Raw genomic sequence first — 21665 nt, 5'->3', positions numbered from 1 at the left:
TTAAAGATAGAAGCCAAGTACGATTTTTCTGCACAAGGTAATGCCATTTCATAATAAAGACTAGTGTAACTGGGGGAAATTAAGTTTTGAGGCATGTATTTTTAGGCTAGTTAAATCAAGCTCTGGAGGGCCACAGGCACTTCACTGGTGTGGTTTAGCAATTATATCCTGTATATCAGCATGTACCATGTAAGATTTTTGTTGTGAATAACCCTGTGAAGACGTGAGCTTAATGTTTGGTGGTCAAGAAAACAGAAAATTGTAGAGCTATAGGGTGAGGAATAAAGAATTAAACACTTAACATTATAGCATTGTGTAAATCAACAGTGTAGGCACTTGCACATTGTATGAAGCTATCATTTCATCTGAGGAAGTGGTGGTGGTCATGTTCATAATTAGTAATAAGTATTACTATAAGTAATAGAAGATATAGTGGAACTATTTTAATAATATTTTTCTTCTTCACTGTTTTAAAGATGGAAAGAGAGTGATTGAGCTGAACAGAAAATTATTATTACTTCTCGGTACTTTTGTTTCATGTGCCCTAGTTCTTAGCCAGACTGCAGGTTCAAACTACAGTGTCGCATTATGCTTGATTACATCCTGGGATGTGATACTTCTGGTGTCCAGACCACCTCATGGTATTAAATGGGATGCAGAAAATAGTCTGATTGAGGAAAGAAAGGTTTTTCAAAGACTGTTAAAGGGAATGGTACAAATAAAGTGTAGGTTTGACAAATAGTAGGAAGCTACTTGATGGTGGGGTTGTATTGCAGGGAATACCTCTTGCTGCTTATGAATACTATTTTTGTGTTTTAATATTCTATTCATGAATATCTATTCCTGGCAATTGCCAGGAAGAGCGTGAGGTTGGCTCTGCTTGCAGCCTGATCCCATATGGCCTTTTTTAGGTACAGTAGTCAATATTGACTACAAATAACTGAGTTTGGGGAATTTGTCCGTGTTACTGTTGCTTGTGTGAAAGATTAAAGCGTCTCTCTTTAGTATGTAGCACTTTCTTGGTTATATGTCAAATATAGGGACAAGTAGGTAGGTCTGGGCCTTTTTGAAGCTATTTTATTGTAAGTGTAACCTTGTTCCTATGAAGTGCTTCCACTCCGAAACACATTCTCAATGTGTTTTTTTGTAGGCTTTGATGGATTCCAATCTTCCTAGGTTACAATTAGAACTCTATAAAGAGATAAAAAAGGTGAGTTTCTTTCTTTTTCTTTTGAAATATAGTGTTTAAGTATATTGAAATGTGGCATTTGTGTATATAGTGTATGTTTTTTAAGATCAAGGTCAATGCTTCTCTTTGGAAGGATTTGTGACTATCTAATGTCTTATTCTACCCAGTTCCTGACTATTGGCCTCATTGTTTAGATTTCAGCACTCTTGAAAGCTTATCTGGCAGAAAATGTGTGAGCATTTGGTGTGAACAGCAGTCCAAGTTAACCTTAGTGACTCTGCACCCAAACAAATAAGGCATATTCATTATATTTGCTCCACTCACTGAGCTTGGAAAGAATAACTTCAAGCAAAAGGGTGATGGAAAGTAGGTGGAGGACATTCTTAATTTGAGATACCTTTTTAGAGGAATCATTTGATGAAGGCCTGAAGTAACCTAATAAAAGTTTTAACTACCTTGTGAATATGTGATGTGAACTTAAAACTTCTGTAAGAAGCATAGGTAAAAATACTGAAGCATCTCTCTTTGCACCAAAAGAATGGGAAGAATTTTAGTAATGGTCTTTTTTAAGTATATGACTACAAAAGGAAAATGCTATGTTCAGGACAGGATTACTGAAGTCATGTCTTTTGCATCTATAAGCATAATGCAGGGCTCAAATAGAGGGAAAATGTAGGTGGTATTTGTCAGACAGTAATGGTATTGCTTTTAGTTACATTTCTTTGAGAATGACAGAACTCTAGAAAATGAGGTATATAAAAAAAGCAACTTTTCTTCTGTCAGGTGTGGACCACTTGTAGGCCCTGTATTCATATCTTACTGTATTGTTGTTCTTCGATGTCATGCAAAATTTTTGAAGGCATAGAAATGGAAGTCTAGGGAATTACCAAAACCCAGCCAACATTAAATAAAAATCATTGTGAAATTTCTATACCTTACACCCAGGTGCAGGAGGAAATATTTTGTTGTTCAGGTGATGTACTGCTTGAATAGTTGCTCTGAAATTCATGACAGAGGCAAGAGTGAGCAGTAGCAGGCATAAGAGAAACATCCAGCAGGGACCATTTTGTTTGTGCATCGCTTGGGTCATTTTAGTAGCCATGTGAAAATGTATTTGGCTCTGAACATAAAAAATGTACATTGTGTAATGCAGAGGCAAATGAGCTTTTTTTTACCTTTCCTGCCAAGAAGACTGTGAGCCTTTCATAGACAAGCTAAAAAAAAAAGCCAAGAAAGAAATGATAGTTTGTAAACATCTTGGGTCTATCTTCTGAGGCACTTGGATTTGAGAAGCATTTTGATTAAGTTTGAACTACGTTAGTTACAGAATTTCCCTTAGACATCTGTTGACTTGTATAGTTTCCTGTATTTCCAATAATGCTGAGACGCTGTACCAAATCTTTAGAGACTAGATCTGAAGGCATTCTGGCTCAAGTCAGGTGCACAACTGGAGGTGGCAACACAAAGAGATCCTAAAATTCAGGATTCCAGACATTATGAAGTGGTACAGATTAGTACATGGATTTTTTCCTTTGATATGCTCAGAGGCTGAATGTTGCTTATTTGCATATCTCTACTGCTGTCAATTTTATGCTGCATTTTTATCTCTGCAAATGTTTCAGTGATTTTTAGATTCTCGTATCATCAGTGCTTCTTTGTTGGTTCATGCCTTTCTCTGTGGTATTTTAAGCTGATTTCAGCAGAGTGCAGATCTCAGACATTTCCTTCTCTTTCTTGATGTTCCTTATTATTCATTTTGGGTCACTCAGAAAATTCCTAATATCAGCTAGAAAAATGAAGGCAGTGTAGGGGACTTGACTTACTTTTGGCTAAAGGTTATGTAAGGCTTCTAGACCTGACATTTTCATCTATTAAAGTAAAATGGTATAAAACTATATGGTATTTTGTGTTATCAGTTTGGGGTTTTTTTTAAAATGGTTTTGCTTGATGAAATGTAACGATTATTTACTCTGTCTAGAATGGTGCTTCCAGAAGTCTACGTGCTGCTCTGTGGAGATTTGCTGAGCTTGCCCATTTAGTTCGGCCTCAAAAGTGCAGGTAAACACGTGCTTGTAATGAACATTCAAAAAAACATCTAACCAAATAGAGATGTTAACAAAATGCTGATATTCTTAAATTTTAAATATGTTCTTGGGAGATTGGAAGAGTTGCTATCACATTATTCTCTCTGAAGTAGCTTTATTTGTTTAGCTGGTTTTCTTTGAGCAGAGTTTTAGTTCTGTGTTTTATGTGACTCTGGGAGAGGAGGGGGAGGAAAACCTGTGGAGACAATAATTTGTGTTTCAGTGCATTTTTCTCTTTAGTTGTATCTTAATGTCTGCAAATTGTATTCAGAAAGCTGTTGTCTTTCTTTCTACATTCTCTATAGCTAACAAATACAGTTATTAGAATTTAGTAATGCCACAGAATTTGAGTATGAATTAGGTGTTTATATAGGTGCAATTATTCTCATCTCAAATGAGTTTTTCTCCTCTGCCATACTTAGGCCGTACTTAGTGAACCTTTTACCCTGTCTGACACGAATAAGTAAGAGGCCTGAAGAATCAGTACAAGAGACACTAGCTGCAGCAATACCAAAAATCATGGCAGCCTTTGGCAATTTTGCAAACGACAACGAGATTAAGGTATCTTTCTTTAAGCTATTAGTGCCCTCTATTATATCTCAAAGCACAGTAAGTGATCAGCAGCACAAATCAGATGTTAGAGAAAGCTAACTTGTTTGAATTAAGGCAAAAGTTACCTTTGCTTGATGTACATTAAGCAATGCTTTGGATGACCATTTTGCTGCTTTCTTAATTCACTTAAATCTCCTTTTCTTTCTCATAAAAGGCTAAGTAAGATATCTTTGTTTTCAGGTTTTATTGAAGGCTTTCATAGCTAATCTTAAGTCCAGTTCCCCCACTATCCGTCGAACAGCTGCAGGATCAGCAGTGAGCATCTGTCAACATTCGCGAAGAACACAGTATTTTTATGCCTGGTTATTGAATGTACTTTTAGGTAAGATTCAGGGGGAAAAATACTTAAAGCAAATGTATAAATAACGTAATTTTTTTTCCATGTAAGACACTTTCTGTATGTGAGAAGTTTTCAGGTAAAGCGAGGATACTTAGACTACCAGTTACACTGCTGTTACTTTCTCCGTTTTGTGTTGTCAGATGAAGATATGACTAAAGCTATTTATATCTCTGTGTGTGCTGCAGTGCTAATTCAGGAATGTTGAAAAGAATCAAAGCTAGGGAAACAAGTAGACTTGGGAAATGAGGAGGTCTAGGGATTCTGGAAGAACTTGCTCAGGACTCTGGAGACTTGCATTGTTCAGGAGGCAGAGGATATGACTGCTGTTCTCTGGGCCATGAACACACACCCTCTAACCATTTTTTAGAAGTGCCACCATGTAGATTCTTCACTGAAAGTCCAACTTAGACCAAAGATGGATTTTTTTTTTTTTTTTCAAAAGCACCCAACTTTGTGTCATGTTTTGCTTCCATATGTCTTCATCTGGGAAGTTTGCAGGGTCTTTCAGGTGTTTTGAAACTCAAGATGAGACTGGCTTGTCTGGATTGTAGTAGAAACCTTTGTCTCAGTTTTGTTACTGACAAAGAGGTCTTTAGTATGTAGACTACATTGCAAAAGAGGAAACCCAACAGATATATAAACGTTATTGTTGTAGACTTGGTTCTTTTAAGAATGGGTGAAAAAACGAAGGGACATATAGGAACTGACTTCACTCTGCGTGACTTGAAAATGACTTTTGTGCATGTGGTGTTCTTCACCGCCTCAAAGGTGGTGATCTATAAAGTCCTCGCCATGACACTGCATCCAGACAGCAGCACTGTTAGGAAATCCATGAGTTTATTCTGGCTTTGGTTTGGTTTTTTTCCTTGATAAAATGTGTTTTCTTTCTTAACTTAGATTTGTACTTCATATGTTTTGAGTTAGATTCTGGTTAGCAGATGGGTATATTGAACAGAGTTCCCAATACTTGTGGGAAGAGAGAAAACTGTAAATGTCATTAATTAGGATATAGTAATGTGCACGTGTGTGAAAGAGTTATGTTTGACCTTAATTAAACTGCCAAGTGGAGAGAGGAGGCAGATGAGGACAACTAGAGAGTCTAGATCACTTGGTTAAAGCATTGAGTATTACAAAAAAGAAATGATTTTGTGTTTTTATTGAGAGAAAAGAGGTAGGGAACAGGGAAGGTGAAACAGGGTCCTCTGTTCTCACACGTTGCTTAAGTCGTCAGGAATCTTAAGTAATGTTTATTTTAAAATGTGTCTGCAGCTAGAAAGCATTCTTACTAGGGTATTAATGGGGTTTGTTTGTTCTGGTGGGATTTTATTTGTGAGCTTGGTTGGTTTTTTATTTATTTATTAAAGAAGCTTTTATATGGACTATGTGAAATAACACTTGTATTGAAACTAACTACTGTTATTAAGTGATTTGACTGCTGCTTTTCTGCCCCCAGGCTTGTTGATTCCTGTAGATGATGATCATCCTACTCTTTTAATTCTGGGTGTTTTACTTACACTGAGGTATCTCATACCTTTATTGCAACAACAAGTAAAGGATACCAGCCTGAAAGGCAGTTTTGGTGTAACAAGAAAAGAAACAGAGATTTCACCTTCACCAGAACAACTTATACAGGTAAAATAGTAATAATAACCTGAAGAGTACTAATTGGAAGGAAAATAAATAAATCTTTTGTGTAGTATGAGACAGCACTAGTTTGAGGTTGAACATTCTGAATTGTTTCCTCAAATTCCTGTTTATATTGGTAAATCAGAATTGGTTCAGAGACTGGAATTATTGATAAATTATGATCAGAAGTCCCAGTAAAATGCATCAGCAGCACCTTTTAGGTGTTCCCAAAGGAGCTACAGAACTTCATAATACTTACAGTGTTCCTTGATACCATTCCTCCTTCTATAACAGACTTCTACCAAAAAGGCAGTTAATTGACATTTTTCTCTTGCAAGAGTGTGGTGTAGATTAGATGTGGTAAACGTCAGTCATTTGTAATGCACCACTGAAGTTATATGAGAAGAAATGTAGTATATTGTATCTTCATAAAGATTTACTCCAGTACTTTGTTGGGTTTTAGGTTTATGAGTTGACTTTGCATTACACCCAGCATCAGGACCATAACGTTGTGACTGGAGCTTTAGAATTATTGCAACAGCTCTTCAGAACACCACCACCTGAACTTCTCCACGCCCTGACTGCTTCAGGGGGTATTGCACAGGTCAGTGTATCCAAAGATGAATCTGCCGTCAGGAACCGCAGTGGGAGCATAGTGGAACTTATAGGTAAGCCATTTTTTTGATAATTCAAGTAAAAGGAGATGAATATGCATCACCAGCTCTATTTCTCAGTGTTAGCCAAAGTAGGAAGGATAAAATTCCACTTAGGAAGTTATGCATGACATTTTTCACCCCAGACACAGTAAAGGTTTTTTCCCTCCTTCCTTTAAATGGGTATACATTCATTGACTAATGACAAACTCCAGAGTATTTACTATAGTTTCTGTTGATGGTTTTGTTGGTTGCACAGAATGAGTTAACTGTGGTGACAGGTTGGTTTTTTTTTTTCCCCACACAAAATTAATGTTCTTCTCACCAAGCATCTGACAACTGTGATTTATAAAAGGCTGATCTAATCTAAATTTATATTAACTGAGAGCTCCTTGCTGAATACCAAAACCAGCATGAAATTATAGCATGACTTAAGTTTATCCATAACTGTTCAAATCAGTTTATCCAAACTGTTCTTGTCTGTGAAGTGCATGTTCTTAAAATTGTCTCTTAACTACTACTTACCTGTTTCAAAAGAATCAATCTCTGATTGGATTTCTATAAGGTCTTCTGTATCAACTAATGGATCATTCTAATATTGCTGCTATTAGAAGGTAATTCATTAGCTGGAAGCAATCATAGCAGTGAAATTTTGAGCATACTTTTTTAAAAATAAACTTTACACAAGTGGCTTAGAAAAATAAAAAGTCATTTGATGGCAAATGATCCAAAAAACTTGAACTTTAAAAGCAACAAGTTTTCTATTACTTCCTGGCTTTGGATTCTGTTTTTTTAATTCCCATTTGTGGCTATTAGAATTCCTTCATGATTTCAGCAGCTCTGTCTTTGCCCTGATGTGTTACTTTCTGTGATTTGCAGCTGGAGGGGGGTCTTCATGCAGCCCTGTTCTTGCGAGAAAGCATAAAGGTGATTATTTTCAAAACCAAATCTTTAATTGCATCCTCTTCTTTCTTTTTTTTTGTAGTTTTTTTCTTCCCCTCCCATCTCATTGTCTTGCTGAGCTTCAGTCTTCATTCTCAATTACCTTTGTGTTATCAGCTGAGTTTAATTAGTCAGTCTTAAAAGAATTCTGATATGATTTCCAATATTGCAATCAAGATATTCTAAAATTATTTCAAGCAGTGTAATTCTTACTTTTGCTGTAGTTCACTGGCAAAGTTATGGTGATGAATATTGATGCAATTTTCACTTTTAAAGAGCACATCTAAAAATAATCTCCCTGAACAAGGCATTCTTAATTTTGATGATAATATTTAACCTTTAAAATAACTCACAAAGTACTTAACCTTCCTGGTTTTGTTAGGCCTGGGTTTTTTCTTCTTTCACTAATGCACGTGTATGTTTGCATGCTTTGATACGATGATTTCTTATTGCTTTTTTACTCTTGATGATTAATTCTATACATTTTGTATATTTTGATTTGTTTCTTCAATAGATAATTTATCAGGATTTTAAATACTATTTTCTCTGAAGCATTCTTTTCCCAGATTGTACATGAAAGTACGTCGTTTCTCCTTATTCATTTACACTTGGATTAAATCCAGTCATACAAGTACTAGAATCACTATAGATACAGCTATGTAACAGCTTGATCACTTGATTTAGTTGAGCAGTGTGTTGCTATTGCAGTGGAATTGTGTGTGAGTGTAGTGCAGTCAGTGGAAATATAGTAAGCAGAGATGTGCAATACTGAAAAACTACTTCTTGAAGTTTCTCTTAAGACTAAAAGAGATTATGCAAACTCTAAGGGCCATTAGAGTGAGTAGCTTACATTTTTTTCCAAACATTTTCCCATCTTTGTGTGCAAGGAATCTCATAATGTTTAAAGAATATGCAGATATACTTTAAGAGTATACCTAAATGTGAAATAGTGATCTGAGCTGGATTAAATAGTGCTTGTAGCTTAAAAAAAACAGAAAGCAAGTGTATTTTAAACGTGGGTAGTGCTGCAGCATCCAAGGGTGAGACAATGCAGCAAATCAGAGTAATAAGGTATGACACTTTTAAATGAAAAATGGTGAATTATAGCTTTGATACTTTGAATTGTTAGTAATATTCAGTGTAACTTTAAAGTATTAGTAGTAGTGTAAATTCAATTAAAGTACTTGTTAAAATGCTAACCTTTCCTTCATGTATTAGTCATCAGCTTTGAGTTTTCAAGGCCATGGTGTGAAGATTTTGTAATGTAAACCAATGGTTTAAATTGATTTAAGCTAATTTGAATAAATCTGTTTACAATTTTGTACTTTGTACAGGTTTGATTTCAAACTGTGAATTATTACTTTCCTGCTGCTCCCCATTGTAGAAAGAAAAATCAAGCCTATTACTTGAAGTCATCTTGCAGCCTATTACCACATAGAGTAGTAGGCTTCTCGTGTTGGCCATGGATGCAACTACTTTTAACTGTAATAGCACTTTGAGTGTAGGGATATAAAGTGAGACTGGTCTACAGAAATCTATGCCTCTAACTTAAGAACTCAGACATTCCATGTCCTTTTAGTCTTACTGCTCTGGACCAACAGAGCAACTGGTCTATGTTGGTTGGTTTGTTTCAGCTTCAGAAAATTATTTACAAAAAAGACTGACAGCCCATTTTGAAATGAAGCCTGTGTTCTGCATTTTAACTTTCTGTTTTGGTTTTTTTTTCAAATAGCAAAATGTTGTGAAACTTGCTTTATAGACTCTTTTAAACATCAAAGCTTAATACACCTAATAAGTGTTTTTCAGCATCTGACCTCTTTCACTTACATATAAAGGTGATCAGCTGTGGAAAGCGGAACAATATCTTGGTTTGTTTCAGTGAAATGGATGTTAGTATGTGAAAGAATAGAGAAAAAAATGCTGTCTTTCATGTTTTTTGGGGGGACCTATTAGCAGCATTTTACCCATTCTTCCATAGGAGTGTGTAGTTCTTCAGTTGCTGTTATTTTACATAGAACATACACGGAAATGGTTACTCTTTTGCCTACCTTACAGGTTTGAATAGCATAAAACATACTTTCCAGAGGATGACGATTCTACAGCATTACTACTATGTATGAAAGCAGTTGTGATAAATTAACACAGAAGTCTGATAACGCTTTTTTTTACCTGTTGGTAACTTAAATTAGATGCAAAAGAATTCACCTAGAGTTATCAAAATATTGGTGTCTTGCATGATGAATCTTAGACTATAAGGGAAGCTTGTTCTGAATGACAAAAGAGGCTTATCTCAAAGCAGTTATGAATCCCTCTGTCTCAGCAAGAGACTTGTGAGGTCTAGAAGCTCAGTAGCTCCCTCTGCACTCTGTATCCTGCCTTTTCAATGCAGTTGGCTCCCAGGCAGTGTGCATCTGCAGCTATCTTTCTCTTTCTACTGCCTCTATTTTAAAGAGATATTACTCTGTGAGTAAGGCAACTCAGGGATGATTATAGGTGTTAGATTATAAGTGGTTCCCATGCTATCTCATGGCAAAAGCCTCTCTGAAGATAGATGCCTTTGTAGTCCTTGAATCTTAATGGATGTGGTCCGTGGCTCATCATCCTGTCCCGCTTATGTTTTTCTTTGCTTCTAGTCTGTGCTGCTCTTCCCCTTAGATGTTTTACATTCTGTTATTGTTGGAGTTCCAATCCCCAAACTGCAAGTAGTCTTTGACAATTTTCGTAGTCTTAAGGAGGAATTATTTTTTCTTATTTATTGTGTTACTTGTGATGCTTTCATGTCCTTCTGACTTGAGAGTAGACATCCAGATGACAGGTATCCAGTCCTTTTTAATAGGGATGAAATATAGTCCACAAAAATAGGTCATAGGTAGTTTCCTGAATGGTTATACTGCTCAATAAAATTACTTAACTGTGTGTTTCCTTGTCACTGCTGTCTGTTTCTCTCCTGATCAGATAGTGAGGGACTGGATATTCACTTATTTCACTCCTTTCTCTTTTCCATCTGTTGCCTGTCACAGCTCTGGAAAATTAGTTGGATAACTTTTTCAAAGTAGATTTTACATCTAAGTGAATTCAACTGTTCAGCATTTCAGGTTGATGATAATTTTTGAAAACTGTAAAGGTTTTCCTATATCACTTCTCAGGTAAAATACTTCTTGGTGAGGAAGAGGGTTTGGAGGATGATTCTGAAACCCGATCAGATGTCAGCGCTGCATCGTTTGCAGGTACCTGGCTTTCCCTTTAGCACTACAGTCAACTTATATTATTTTACATTACGAATCCATTCTCTTACTAAGCTATGTGAAATATCACAGTGATGTGTTGTGGTGAATAGGAAGAGGATGGACACTCAAGACATGCTAACAAAACTGAAACCATAAATACTCCTGGGTATAAAACTTACCTAATGAAGTTGACTGCATTTTTATTTTTTTTATTGGATAAGTTGAGACATTGAGCTACTGGTATAGATAGAATGGCATCTTACAGATACTTATTGCCCTACCTGTAGTTTAACTGTTTAGCTATACACTTCCTTAGACTAGTTTAGTATGTGTCTTAGTATGTGGTATAGTATTGAGAGTGAAACACAAGTTTAAACACATGATTGACTGATAAATATCTGTGTTTTGCAGCTTCTATGAAAGGTGAAATAACCAGTGACCTAGCTTCTTCATCGGGTGTATCAACAGCTGGGTCTGTAGGCAGTTCAGCTGCTGATCCTACCGGACACGATATCATTACTGAGCAGCCACGTTCTCAGCATACGTTGCAGTCAGACTCTGTAGACCTGGCAAGCTGTGATTTGACAAGTACAGCTACTGAAGGGGAAGAAGATGATGTGCTTAGCCGAAGCTCCAGCCAGATCAGTGCTGTCCAGTCCGATCCCACTATGGACTTGAATGATGGTACACAGGCTTCCTCACCAATTAGTGATAGCTCTCAGACTACTACAGAAGGTCCAGACTCTGCTGTAACCCCTTCGGACAGTTCTGAAATTGTAAGTGTGCAACAGGCAGAGGGGGGATCCCCTTCTACCGAGGGGCCCGACATATCTCAGAGCTCTTCCATGGAGGGCCCAGACTTGGATTCATCTACTTACTCGTCTTCTACTTTTCCATCCTCAGCTAGTAACAATGGAAAGGTCAGCAGCTCACACCTCTATTGGAGAGCTTGACCTCCTTTTAACACTTTCACTTCAGCAGTAGTTAAAACTGCAAAGGTGTAATCCCTGTGTTCACTGGGTAGGTCATATGAGGACATTAACAGATTGTCTCTTACTGGAAGAATGTCAATATCAAAGGCTTGTCATAAATATATCCTCTTAGCAGAATATCTTTCATTCTGTATAGACATATTAATAATTGTTTGGCTGCAGGAGGACTAATGGAAGTGTTAAAGGGTGAACAGTCTATTTGGAATGATAGAGGAATACTTTTGGACTGGATGCTTCACATTGTCTTCTGCCTGTGCTTTTTCACTTGGCAACACAAGTCTTTTTTTTGCCTCTTTATTCCATCTTAAGGATTTCTCCTATACAGAGTGAATACTGCATGATTTACTAACATAGCAGTTACATGTCTAATTAACACCTGAAATGTGCATACAGTATAGGTATGTTAATACATTTCAGGGAAGTATATTGTGAGGTTGTAATAAAAACAGCAAAAATACAATTACTGGGAGCAAGGGCACAAAGTGCAAGAAAGGGGAAAACATAGACTGTCTTTTATTGAAACATCAAACTTTTGATTTAAGTTTGCTGATAGTAACTTTGGAAGAGTCACAGTTTCTTACCACTGCAATAAATGGTAAAGTCACAATTATGATAAGCAAATACTCGTGCAAGTGTGAGGATTCAAGAGCCAAAGGAGTCATGATAATTGCTCTGCCTCTGGATTAGATGTAGGCAGTGCAGAGGCCAAAGTGAGCAGGCATTTGTTGACAAGTTGTGTTTATGACAAGACATATTCCTATCAAATTCTCATCAGGCTGTTGCCATTGTTGCCTTTCATACTGTTTGCAAACAGGAATTGATGTTTGCAAGTGAAATGATTTTTTTTGTAATTAACAAACTAAGTGATTGTCCTGCTTACACAAGGGCTTTTTAATGAATAATTACCAGGAGCTTATAAGGCTGAGGAGTAACTGAATAACTATTTTGTCCTCTCATAAACTTAACTCTGAAGTGTTTTTTACTTTTACTTTCACTGTGTTTTAGTCTCTTTTTTTTCCTTTTTATAGTTATTTTTCCATATACCTAACTTCCTATATATTATATTGGGACCAATGGCCAAACTCTTCCAGAAGTGCCAGCATCTCTGGTTTAGAATGAAGGAATTTTAACATATTTTAACTGTGTCCCTTTTTGTACTACACAGTGTGTTCTGAGTTTGGTTTTACATGTCGGCGATAAGTGAGGTTACATGAGAGTTTTACAGCAAGGGATAAGTTCAGTTTGTGACAGTAAGGGTGTTGGTTGTGATTTGTAATTGCTGAGGTACAGGGACAGGTGTGTTTGGAAGAGGGAGCAAGAATAGCTGCAGGGGAGGCAATGCACCTAGTGTTCCAGTTCCCTAGTCTTAAACATCCAAATTGATGGCTCAGGTGGGACACTGCAAGATGACACTGTGGCCTCTAATAGCCCAAATGCTGGAGGAAGAGGAGAACTGCTTTGAGGCCTGCATGCAGTTATACACTAATATTTACCAGGCTCATGTTTGCTTTCAAATTATTTCTAGATTACTAACACTGCATGTGTGATATTTAGTGCAGTGTGTTTAAGTTATTTTAAGTCTTGTCCTTGCGCTATGTAGGTTTTGGAGGGTGCTGAGGGGCAGTATTCTGGAATGCAGATTGGGCAGCTGCAGGATGAGGAAGATGAAACTGCAAATATTCTCCAAGATGATTCATCAGAATCTTTCAGAAGTTCTTCTATTGGTATGTTGATAAATTTGGGAGGAGGGTGGGGGGGCGGGCAGTGTGGGATGAATGGACACAGAACTGGTGACACCTTTAAGACAGGTGATATAGGTGCATCTTGGGTGTTTAACTTCTAAGATACTGAAGACTTGTGTAATGGATATGAAAGCCAAATAACTAGATTAAAATATATGGAATATATTTCAACACCTCTAATGAATCATTTGTTTTGATCACTGCTAATTTATTTTTCATGTTTCTATAATTGAGTTCAATTAAAATGCTTTTAATTTGCATCTGAAATGGTATGTCATTAATTTCCTTTTCCTAAAGCTCTTCAACAGCCTCACATGTTGAAAACCATGAGCCATAGTAGGCAGCCTTCTGATAGCAGTGTAGATAGATTTACGTCAAAAGAAGATGCAGCTGATCCTGGTGATCATGAAAATAAGGTGAGAAGTAGTCACAGTGGTCTTGTTTAAAGTTTAAAACAGCTAGGAATAAAAACAGTTACAGTTATGATCATGTAAATTAGTGGTAAATGTGGGTAGCCTGTGTATATGGTGTGCTTCATTATAAGTCAGCATAACTAAGGTTGAACAATAAATCTGAGTTTTGTCTGAATTTCCTTTAACATAAGGTGAATACTCAGGTGTTGACACCTTGAATGTAATCAGAATCAAACCATAACACCACAAACTGCTGAGAACAGAAACTCCTTTTGTCTGTACATTATTAGAGTAGACTAGTATACCCAAAATAGCTTTGTACTGGTTGCTAGCTTGTGTAGGTAACTTCATGATCTCCTCAGAAGTTATTGTGTTACTCTTTGAGACATTCTTTCTGCAAAGAGGCTCATGCTGTTCTAACCACAAGTTATTGGTTTCCTTTTACTATTTTTTGAGTTTAGCTTTAAACCTGTTCAGAGTTGGGGCAAAAGTCCTTTTGTTTGCGGCATACAGTTAGGTCAGCTTGGGCTTCTGGGGAAATCTAAATGTGAAACTACAGAAGTTTGTCAGGCTACTTTGGAAAGAACTAGGAATAAATTAGTTCTTATACAAAGTTTCCGAAGATCATTGGTGACAAAAAGTGATATATCAGATTCCTTCAGGTGAAAACAAGAAGTCTGGATCATTTGAAAAATCTACAGAATGCTTGTTGTTTTTGTGATAAAACTAAACCAGTTCTGATACTGGATGCAAACTTCCTGAAAGCGTCATGTTTTAAAGGCATTTTTTGAAACATGTATTAAACACATTTTGTATTATAACTTTTGCACACTGGTAGATGTACAGTTTTTCTCAATCTTGTTGTGCTTACTATTTTATGTAAATTGAAGACTAATTTTTGTCTGTTTTTAAAATTGTGAATTGCCTTCTGTAGCCGTCCAGGGTAAAGGGAGACATAGGTCACTATACCGATGGAAATTCTGCTCCCTTAGTGCACTGCGTAAGACTTCTGTCAGCCTCTTTTCTACTTACTGGGGAGAAAGGAGGTAAGTTTCTGTTCAAGACTCATTGGTTTATCACGTGTCTCTCTGTACAAAGTTGGAAATGATACTGGCTTTGAATCTCACTTTATTGGAGCTCTTGGGGGTGGGGCTTTTTTGTAAGTTATGATTTAAATGATAGTTCCAGAATACATAAAAACCTAAAAACACTTAAAAATTTATACCACTTGCCAATGAATCCTATTTTGAACCACAAGGCATCTAAAGAAGAGTTAAAATAACCTAAACCATAAGTCAAATAATTAATTACTTAATATAAATTATTATGAGGCTTAACCTGTGGGGCCATGATGGTTTATAGATAGTATGAAGCTCTGAAGGCAATCTAATATCAGTATTCTTTTTATCAGTGTTGGGTGCACAACTTGTTCACTGTAAAAGTTTAAATACCTCAGTGAGATAACAGTTTTCTGAGTTGTAGTGCATTCTGTTGAAACTCCTAAAAACAAGTTCAGAAGAATATAGTTATTTCAGTTGTCTTAACAGCTTTATAAATGATTTCATTTACAGTTCCAAAATTCTTTTAATTAAAACAAGATTTAAAGTATCTTTTTTTTTAGCTTGCACTCGTTTGTGTTTGAATTCTATGCTGATTTCTTCCAACGTCTTTTGGGTTTAAGGAATGTTATTGTGTACCTACTTGTCCTTGAGTCAGTCGGTGTAGTAAAGCAGAGAATTGATTTAAGGCTTTCAAAGACTTAGCTGAAATCTAAAGTTGAATTCTTTTCATTTTTTAACATTTTGTAGTTAATGTGGGCGTTTTTCATCAGTTTTTTCACATGTGATGGCTCAAGAGAAGCGTTTTGACAGTGATTGTTAGAGGAGGCTGTTGGGGCTCAGGAGTTACTAACCTTTGCAGTGTAGCAGTAAAATGTCAGAAGGGATTTTCCATACACTGGTGCTTCCATTTCTTTCACTGGGCGGTCTGTGTCACAGGCATGTATATGTGTCATATAACACTGAAGTGAGTGTGTAAGATGTTTGAGATTTTCCCCATTTCTAAGATATTTGTTCATGTGCTCTGCTAGTGTAGTGTACTTGGAAAGACAGTGTAGTAGTTCTAGTCTCAGGAGTGGAAGTGAGTGGGTAATTTTTTCTTATCTTTTTCTAAAAAAGCCTGAAGACTCTGTGTAACTGCTGCTTTTGATAAATGGGAACTACTTGCTCTGCCTTTTTTTTTGTCCAGGCTAAGCTATTTATATCATACAGAATTATTAATTAACTTCAAAACAATTCTGGAATCTTTTAAATACTCTTCCCCCTCCGTTTTTTTTTTTCCCTCCTCAGCTTTAGTTCCTGATAGAGATGTGAGAGTCAGTGTAAAAGCTCTGGCAGTAAGTTGTGTTGGAGCAGCTGTTGCGCTTCACCCCGAGTCTTTCTTCAGCAAGCTGTATAAAATGCCTCTTGAAGCAATGGGAGAAGAGTACGGTATGTTGCAGTTCACATATTCCATTTTAATAGTGTGCTTGGCTTTTCAGATAGGTGAGCCAGCCATCTATATGGAAAATTTTTATATCCAGTTTAGCATTTGCCAACAGATATTATGCCAGCTGGAATGAACTTACTGTCTGCACTGGTAGCACACATGGTGAGATTTTGGTTTTTGTAGTGAGTTAAATTTCAGTGGACGAGCTTGTGGAGCTTCTCACAAGTTGAAAGTGGTTTAGTGCAACTGCTATGTGGAAGTGATTTGTTTATCTTAGAAACCATCTGTAAGATGGCCTAAAATAAACCAGAAGAAACCATTTATAAACCATTTGTTTCATTTTTATGAATGCTACAATATGATCAGCAGGAACCTGGAGTATTCAGCTGGTTTAATATAAGAGTGCAGTGTTGACTAAAACCCTTCTTGGATTTCCCTGGAGCATTTTGTGTGTAATTGAAAGGTATCACTAGGGGTTTTATGCAATCATTGGTCTGGATAGTGTGTATGATCTGTAGATTACATGAAAGGACTCTCTGAAAGAGAGAACTAAAGTTGGGCATATTACGCATATGCTACCAATGACTGTGCAATAATTCATACTTCCACTGAAACACAGAGATCAATGAAGTCTTAAGACTATAAAATAAAGTAGTTGTTACTTATTTTTTTAGAGGAGCAGTATGTATCAGATATTCTGAACTACATTGACCATGGAGATCCCCAGATTAGAGGAGCTACAGCCATTCTGTGTGGAACAATTATCAACTCCATTCTAATTAAATCACGCTTTGATGTGGAAAAGTGGCTAATAAATGTCAGAAGCTCAACAGGTAAAAGTTTAAGCATTTGAGCATCTGGTGTAGTGGAAATTTTCCTTTGTTTCATTGCTCTGAATTCTTTTTCTTTGTTAGGAAATATTTTCTCCTTGGTAGACTGCATACCTCTGCTACAGAAAACGCTGAAAGATGAGTCCTCTGTTACCTGCAAACTGGCTTGTACAGCTGTGAGGGTAAGCACAAGCAGTTATTTACACCACCACAGATCACAGGGGCATTACTGATTGAGCAGGATCCTGGGATGCTCAAGTATATAAACATACAATGAAAATTTACCTCTTCCCCAATAACTTTATTATAGAAGACATGGGCTCAGGTGCAGAAATGGAGAAACAAACAACTGAAAAATAATGATGTTGGTTAGACTGTGTAGCAATGTAATCTAATTGTGATATTGCAAGTCCTAAATGTATTGATATGTTACATTAATAGGAAGGATATCTAGCCTCAGCAGGGAGGTATGAACTTGTAACACCTGGTTGTAGCCTCTCTGTGGAGAGCAAAAATCAAATGTGAGAAATGACAGGAAAATAGTGATTCTTTTCTGAAATAATATTTTCTTTTCTAAGTGAGGAAATTAAGTTTCAAATTGGGTGCAAAATCCATCAGACAATTGTTAAAGTAGAGACAGTAGCTGAATTTGAATGGAACTTCAGGTGTGTGACATTTCTGTAGAAAAATCTGAGGAAAAGCAGAGGGGTGAAGGAGGGAGCTTTTCCTTGATGGGTTTTCAAAAAAAGCAGAACAACAAGGACAAATGAGAGGCCAAAGGAAATTGGCTGACTGTATTACAGCTTGTGGGTCAGTGATGCCAAGTGTAGCATTTAGTAAAGTGCAAATAGTTAATGAGTGGACGGTGTGATTTCATGTGCTAAGAGGAGGGATCTGTGATGCCACTGAGGGAAAGAAATCCAGTTAGCTTTAAATGCTACTATCTTTTTAACCTTCTTGTTCTATAACATTATTGTTTATATGTAATGGTTTCATATATGATTACACTTATGATAATGGCTTTTTAGAAAACTTCATTACAATTGTTCAGTTCAGGCAACTTACATTAGTCAGTTTTGACTTTTTCTTGATAGATAAGCCTGACTTCATACCATTTGACAGAAATGTTCTAAAACATTTTGTGTTGTTAAGAAGGTACATTTTTGTGTAGTTAAATGAGACACAGAAGTGTAGAGATCTATAACTTTTTCCAAGGTCACACACTGTGCATGTAGTTGAACAGTCGTTAAAATTAGGAGGTACGACTTCTTGAAAAGCTTTGGAAATCAAAACCAAATATCTAAAAAATACCAGGTGGAAATAAGCAGAGACTGGTTTTGAACTTGTAAGAATATAGTGCTTGTGGTGTTTAATCCTTGTGAGTTTCAGACCTTACTCTTTGGAGGATAGTTCTCTGATCTCTGGGGCTGGTATTCCTTTTCAGAGTTGAAATTCAGCAGCAGGTTTTAGCAGTTCACATGGAGCTGGTGTCCTAGGCTTGCACAGTACCTAGTTCTGCTACTTCCTGCTAGTTCTTAAGCAATAACTTTTTAAAGTATTCTAAATAAACAAGATTTTTATGATCACTTAAATCTATAATGTAACTGAAGGTTGTTTTTTCTTCTCAGCATTGCATCATGAGCTTATGTAGCAGCAGTTACAGTGAACTCGGTTTACAATTAATTGTTGACCTCCTTACGCTGAAGAACAGCTCATATTGGCTGGTACGGACAGAACTTCTGGAAACACTTGCAGAGGTGGATTTTCGGTAAGTGTGTATATTTTTCCATGGATGTTGTAGCTGCAGTGCAAAGGTGCTGTATGTAAGAAACTGGAACCACAATGGAGCATTTTCTTCTAAAACGTTAATTAATTTCGTAAAGCTAATCCAGACCAATCATTCCTGTAAGGACTATATGCATCCCTTTGTCAAGTTACCATTAACTTCACCACCAAGCCCAATCCAAGTAACACTCTGTACGAGTTTCAGTGATTTGTTTTATCAAGTCTTCTGTAAATCTGTGATCAGAGTGAGACCATATAATCTGGAAACTAACTTGGATTTCATATCAAGTTGTATGTTTTTTTTAAGGAAAAAGTCCTTGACTTCTTCTACATTATTATAAGTCAGCTTTCTTCAGCTGCACAGTTTCTGTTATACTGAAGTGAATGACTTCCTTCTCATCAGGTTCTTCTAAGCTGAAGGACAAAAGGTGTTTCTGTGAAAATTCTTTAGTCATACAAAATTGGACTCTTTCTGAATAGTGGTATTTAGAGTGTGTTACCATCTTTTCACAGCAGTCTGGCTTTTCTTCTATACATTGGGAAAAAAAGTAGAGTTACAAACACAGTGTGTAAATAATGTTTTTTATTGTAGAAAGCAATTCTATTACAGTAATCAGATGGTAGTTTAGCAAATAGCTTGCTTTATCAGAAAGTAGTGGTTTACTATTTGATTTTTCCCTGAAGTGGAATTTTTAAAAAATAAACAAAAAGAACACTGAGGGGAGAAACACCATCTGAGTTGTTGTACGTTAGAGTACAACTAATGTACTCTAAATTCTGTTTTACTATAGGCTTGTCAGCTTCTTGGAAGGAAAAACTGAGAGCTTGCACAGAGGTATTCATCATTATACTGGTGTAAGTAAATTGTTCAATCAGCATATTGTATTTCTGGATTAAAGCACCAGTGCAATTTCAGCACTTCATGTTTAAATTCTGACAGCACTGATATTATTGCATGTATGTGTTGTATAGGTAGGCTCATGTTCTGAGACATTGTTGTAATTGCAAAGATACTTTACTTCCGAGATTCAAACATCCTAGTGTTCTCTGGTATGTTTATAATTTGATCCCATTAAGGTAAAGTTTGTCTTAAAGACTTGTGTGACAGTGAGATTTCATCTGCCGTTTAACAGTCTGATCAAATGATGAAAATGTCCAATGAGTTTTACTGTTCTAATTTACTTTCTAGCTACTAAAACTTCAAGAGAGAGTACTTAATAACGTTGTAATATGTCTACTTGGAGATGAAGATCCAAGAGTGAGACACGTAGCTGCAGCTTCATTAACGAGGTACCTAATGTTTGAGGGGTTTTTCTTCCAGAGTGAAGAAAAACATTTGCATGTTACTGTGTGCTTGTAACTAATATAATGCCTTAGAGACTTTTAAAAATGTTTTTGTTTAAATGAGGAGTGAGAGACAAGTTGATCTTTATGGTACCTAAAGCATACACCATTCTGAATCATGAGCCAGTTGTGCTTTTTTTTTTAATTATCATTACAGTTATGTTTAACTGTATTATTTTCTGAGAGTCACTTTCAATTTCAACTTCAAGTTAGTTTTCTGCATGATGAAGTAATTCCTTCGGTATCTAGACAGTAACTGATGGATATAAAATATTGCAGTACTACTGGCTTGTCCTAACTCCCAAATATTGTAATTTCCCTGTGGTTGTAAGCAGTGTGTCTTAAAACTTCAGTGCTCAGTGATTATGGTGAAGTAGCTGATCTTGTTTAAAAAGCAATCGATTCTTGTAACCTACTACAGTTACAGCTGCAGTCCAGATAAATGCACCAAACATTAAGGGTTAGTTGGTAGTTTATTTATTAGAATTCAAGGATGCAAGTTTTATTTTTAAAGAAGTTGGGAGCATCTAATACAGAATTCCTGGAATATTTTATTGTCAGAGAAGTAACTTCCCTAGTTTTTTCAGGCTATTAATTCTTGTCCATTCCTAATAACAAAGAACAATGAAACCTTGAAAATTCTGCCACTTAAAAGCATTTGTAATGCAGAGAAATGCTGTTACATCAGCATTTGGTGCTTTTGTTCAGAGATGTATCAAGAAGAATGTGGTTGGCAGGTCAATGGAGGTTCTGCTCCCCCTCTACTCTGCCCTGGTGAGGCCTCATCTGGAGTCCTGTGTCCAGTTCTGGGCTCCTCAACTCAAGAGGGACAGGGAATTGCTGGAGACAGTCCAACGCAGGGCCACCAGGATGATCAGGGGACTGGAGCATCTTCCTTATGAGGAAAGGCTGTGGGAACTGGGGCTGTTTAGTCTGGAGAAGAGGAGATTGAGGAGGGATCTCATTAATATTTACAAATATCTAAAGGGTGGGTGTCAGGAGGTTGGGACATCCCTTTTTTCTATAGTAGCTAGCAACAGGACAAGGGGTAATGGGATGAAGCTGGAACACAAAAAGTTCCACTTAAACATAAGAAAAAACTATTTCCCTGTTGAGGTGAGGGAGCCCTGGCACAGGCTGCCCAGAGGGGTTGTGGAGTCTCCTTCCTTGGAGATCTTCAAGACCCACCTGGACACGTTCCTGTGCAACCTGATCTAGTTTGACCTGCTTGAACAGGGAGGTTGGACTAGATGATCTCTAAAGGTACCTTCCAACTTCTGCTGTTCTAGGATTCTGTGACTTGATTTTGAAAGAATTACTGAGGGATGGGAACTTGGAGTTTTCATTTTGAATTAGTAACAGTGTGTGTGTTAAGGTTGGAAATTAATTAACTGCCCAA

At 36.7% G+C, this 21665-nt stretch overlaps 1 protein-coding gene across 2 annotated transcripts in view; it reads left to right on the top strand.

Annotated features, from left to right (window-relative positions):
- Positions 1-21665, top strand: part of HTT (huntingtin) — an 87303-nt gene that overhangs the window by 8564 nt on the left and 57074 nt on the right. Inside the window, exons 4-21 of one of the 2 annotated variants that reach the window (XM_061994337.1) lie at positions 1151-1210; positions 3168-3247; positions 3696-3834; positions 4066-4207; positions 5679-5857; positions 6315-6519; positions 7384-7431; positions 10593-10673; positions 11085-11449; positions 13266-13389; positions 13705-13823; positions 14755-14866; positions 16169-16309; positions 16982-17140; positions 17222-17319; positions 18766-18905; positions 19714-19777; positions 20112-20212. In XM_061994337.1, the coding sequence (XP_061850321.1) occupies positions 1151-1210; positions 3168-3247; positions 3696-3834; positions 4066-4207; positions 5679-5857; positions 6315-6519; positions 7384-7431; positions 10593-10673; positions 11085-11449; positions 13266-13389; positions 13705-13823; positions 14755-14866; positions 16169-16309; positions 16982-17140; positions 17222-17319; positions 18766-18905; positions 19714-19777; positions 20112-20212 (2357 nt within the window). The remainder of the gene's footprint in view (positions 1-1150; positions 1211-3167; positions 3248-3695; positions 3835-4065; positions 4208-5678; positions 5858-6314; positions 6520-7383; positions 7432-10592; positions 10674-11084; positions 11450-13265; positions 13390-13704; positions 13824-14754; positions 14867-16168; positions 16310-16981; positions 17141-17221; positions 17320-18765; positions 18906-19713; positions 19778-20111; positions 20213-21665) is intronic. The other variant, XM_061994338.1, reaches the window with a different exon arrangement.

Source organism: Colius striatus, chromosome 3 (assembly GCF_028858725.1).
Source record: "Colius striatus isolate bColStr4 chromosome 3, bColStr4.1.hap1, whole genome shotgun sequence".
Lineage (NCBI taxonomy): Eukaryota > Metazoa > Chordata > Aves > Coliiformes > Coliidae > Colius > Colius striatus.
The sequence above is the reverse complement of the archived record's forward strand: the minus strand, read 5'-3'. Positions and strand labels throughout refer to the sequence as shown.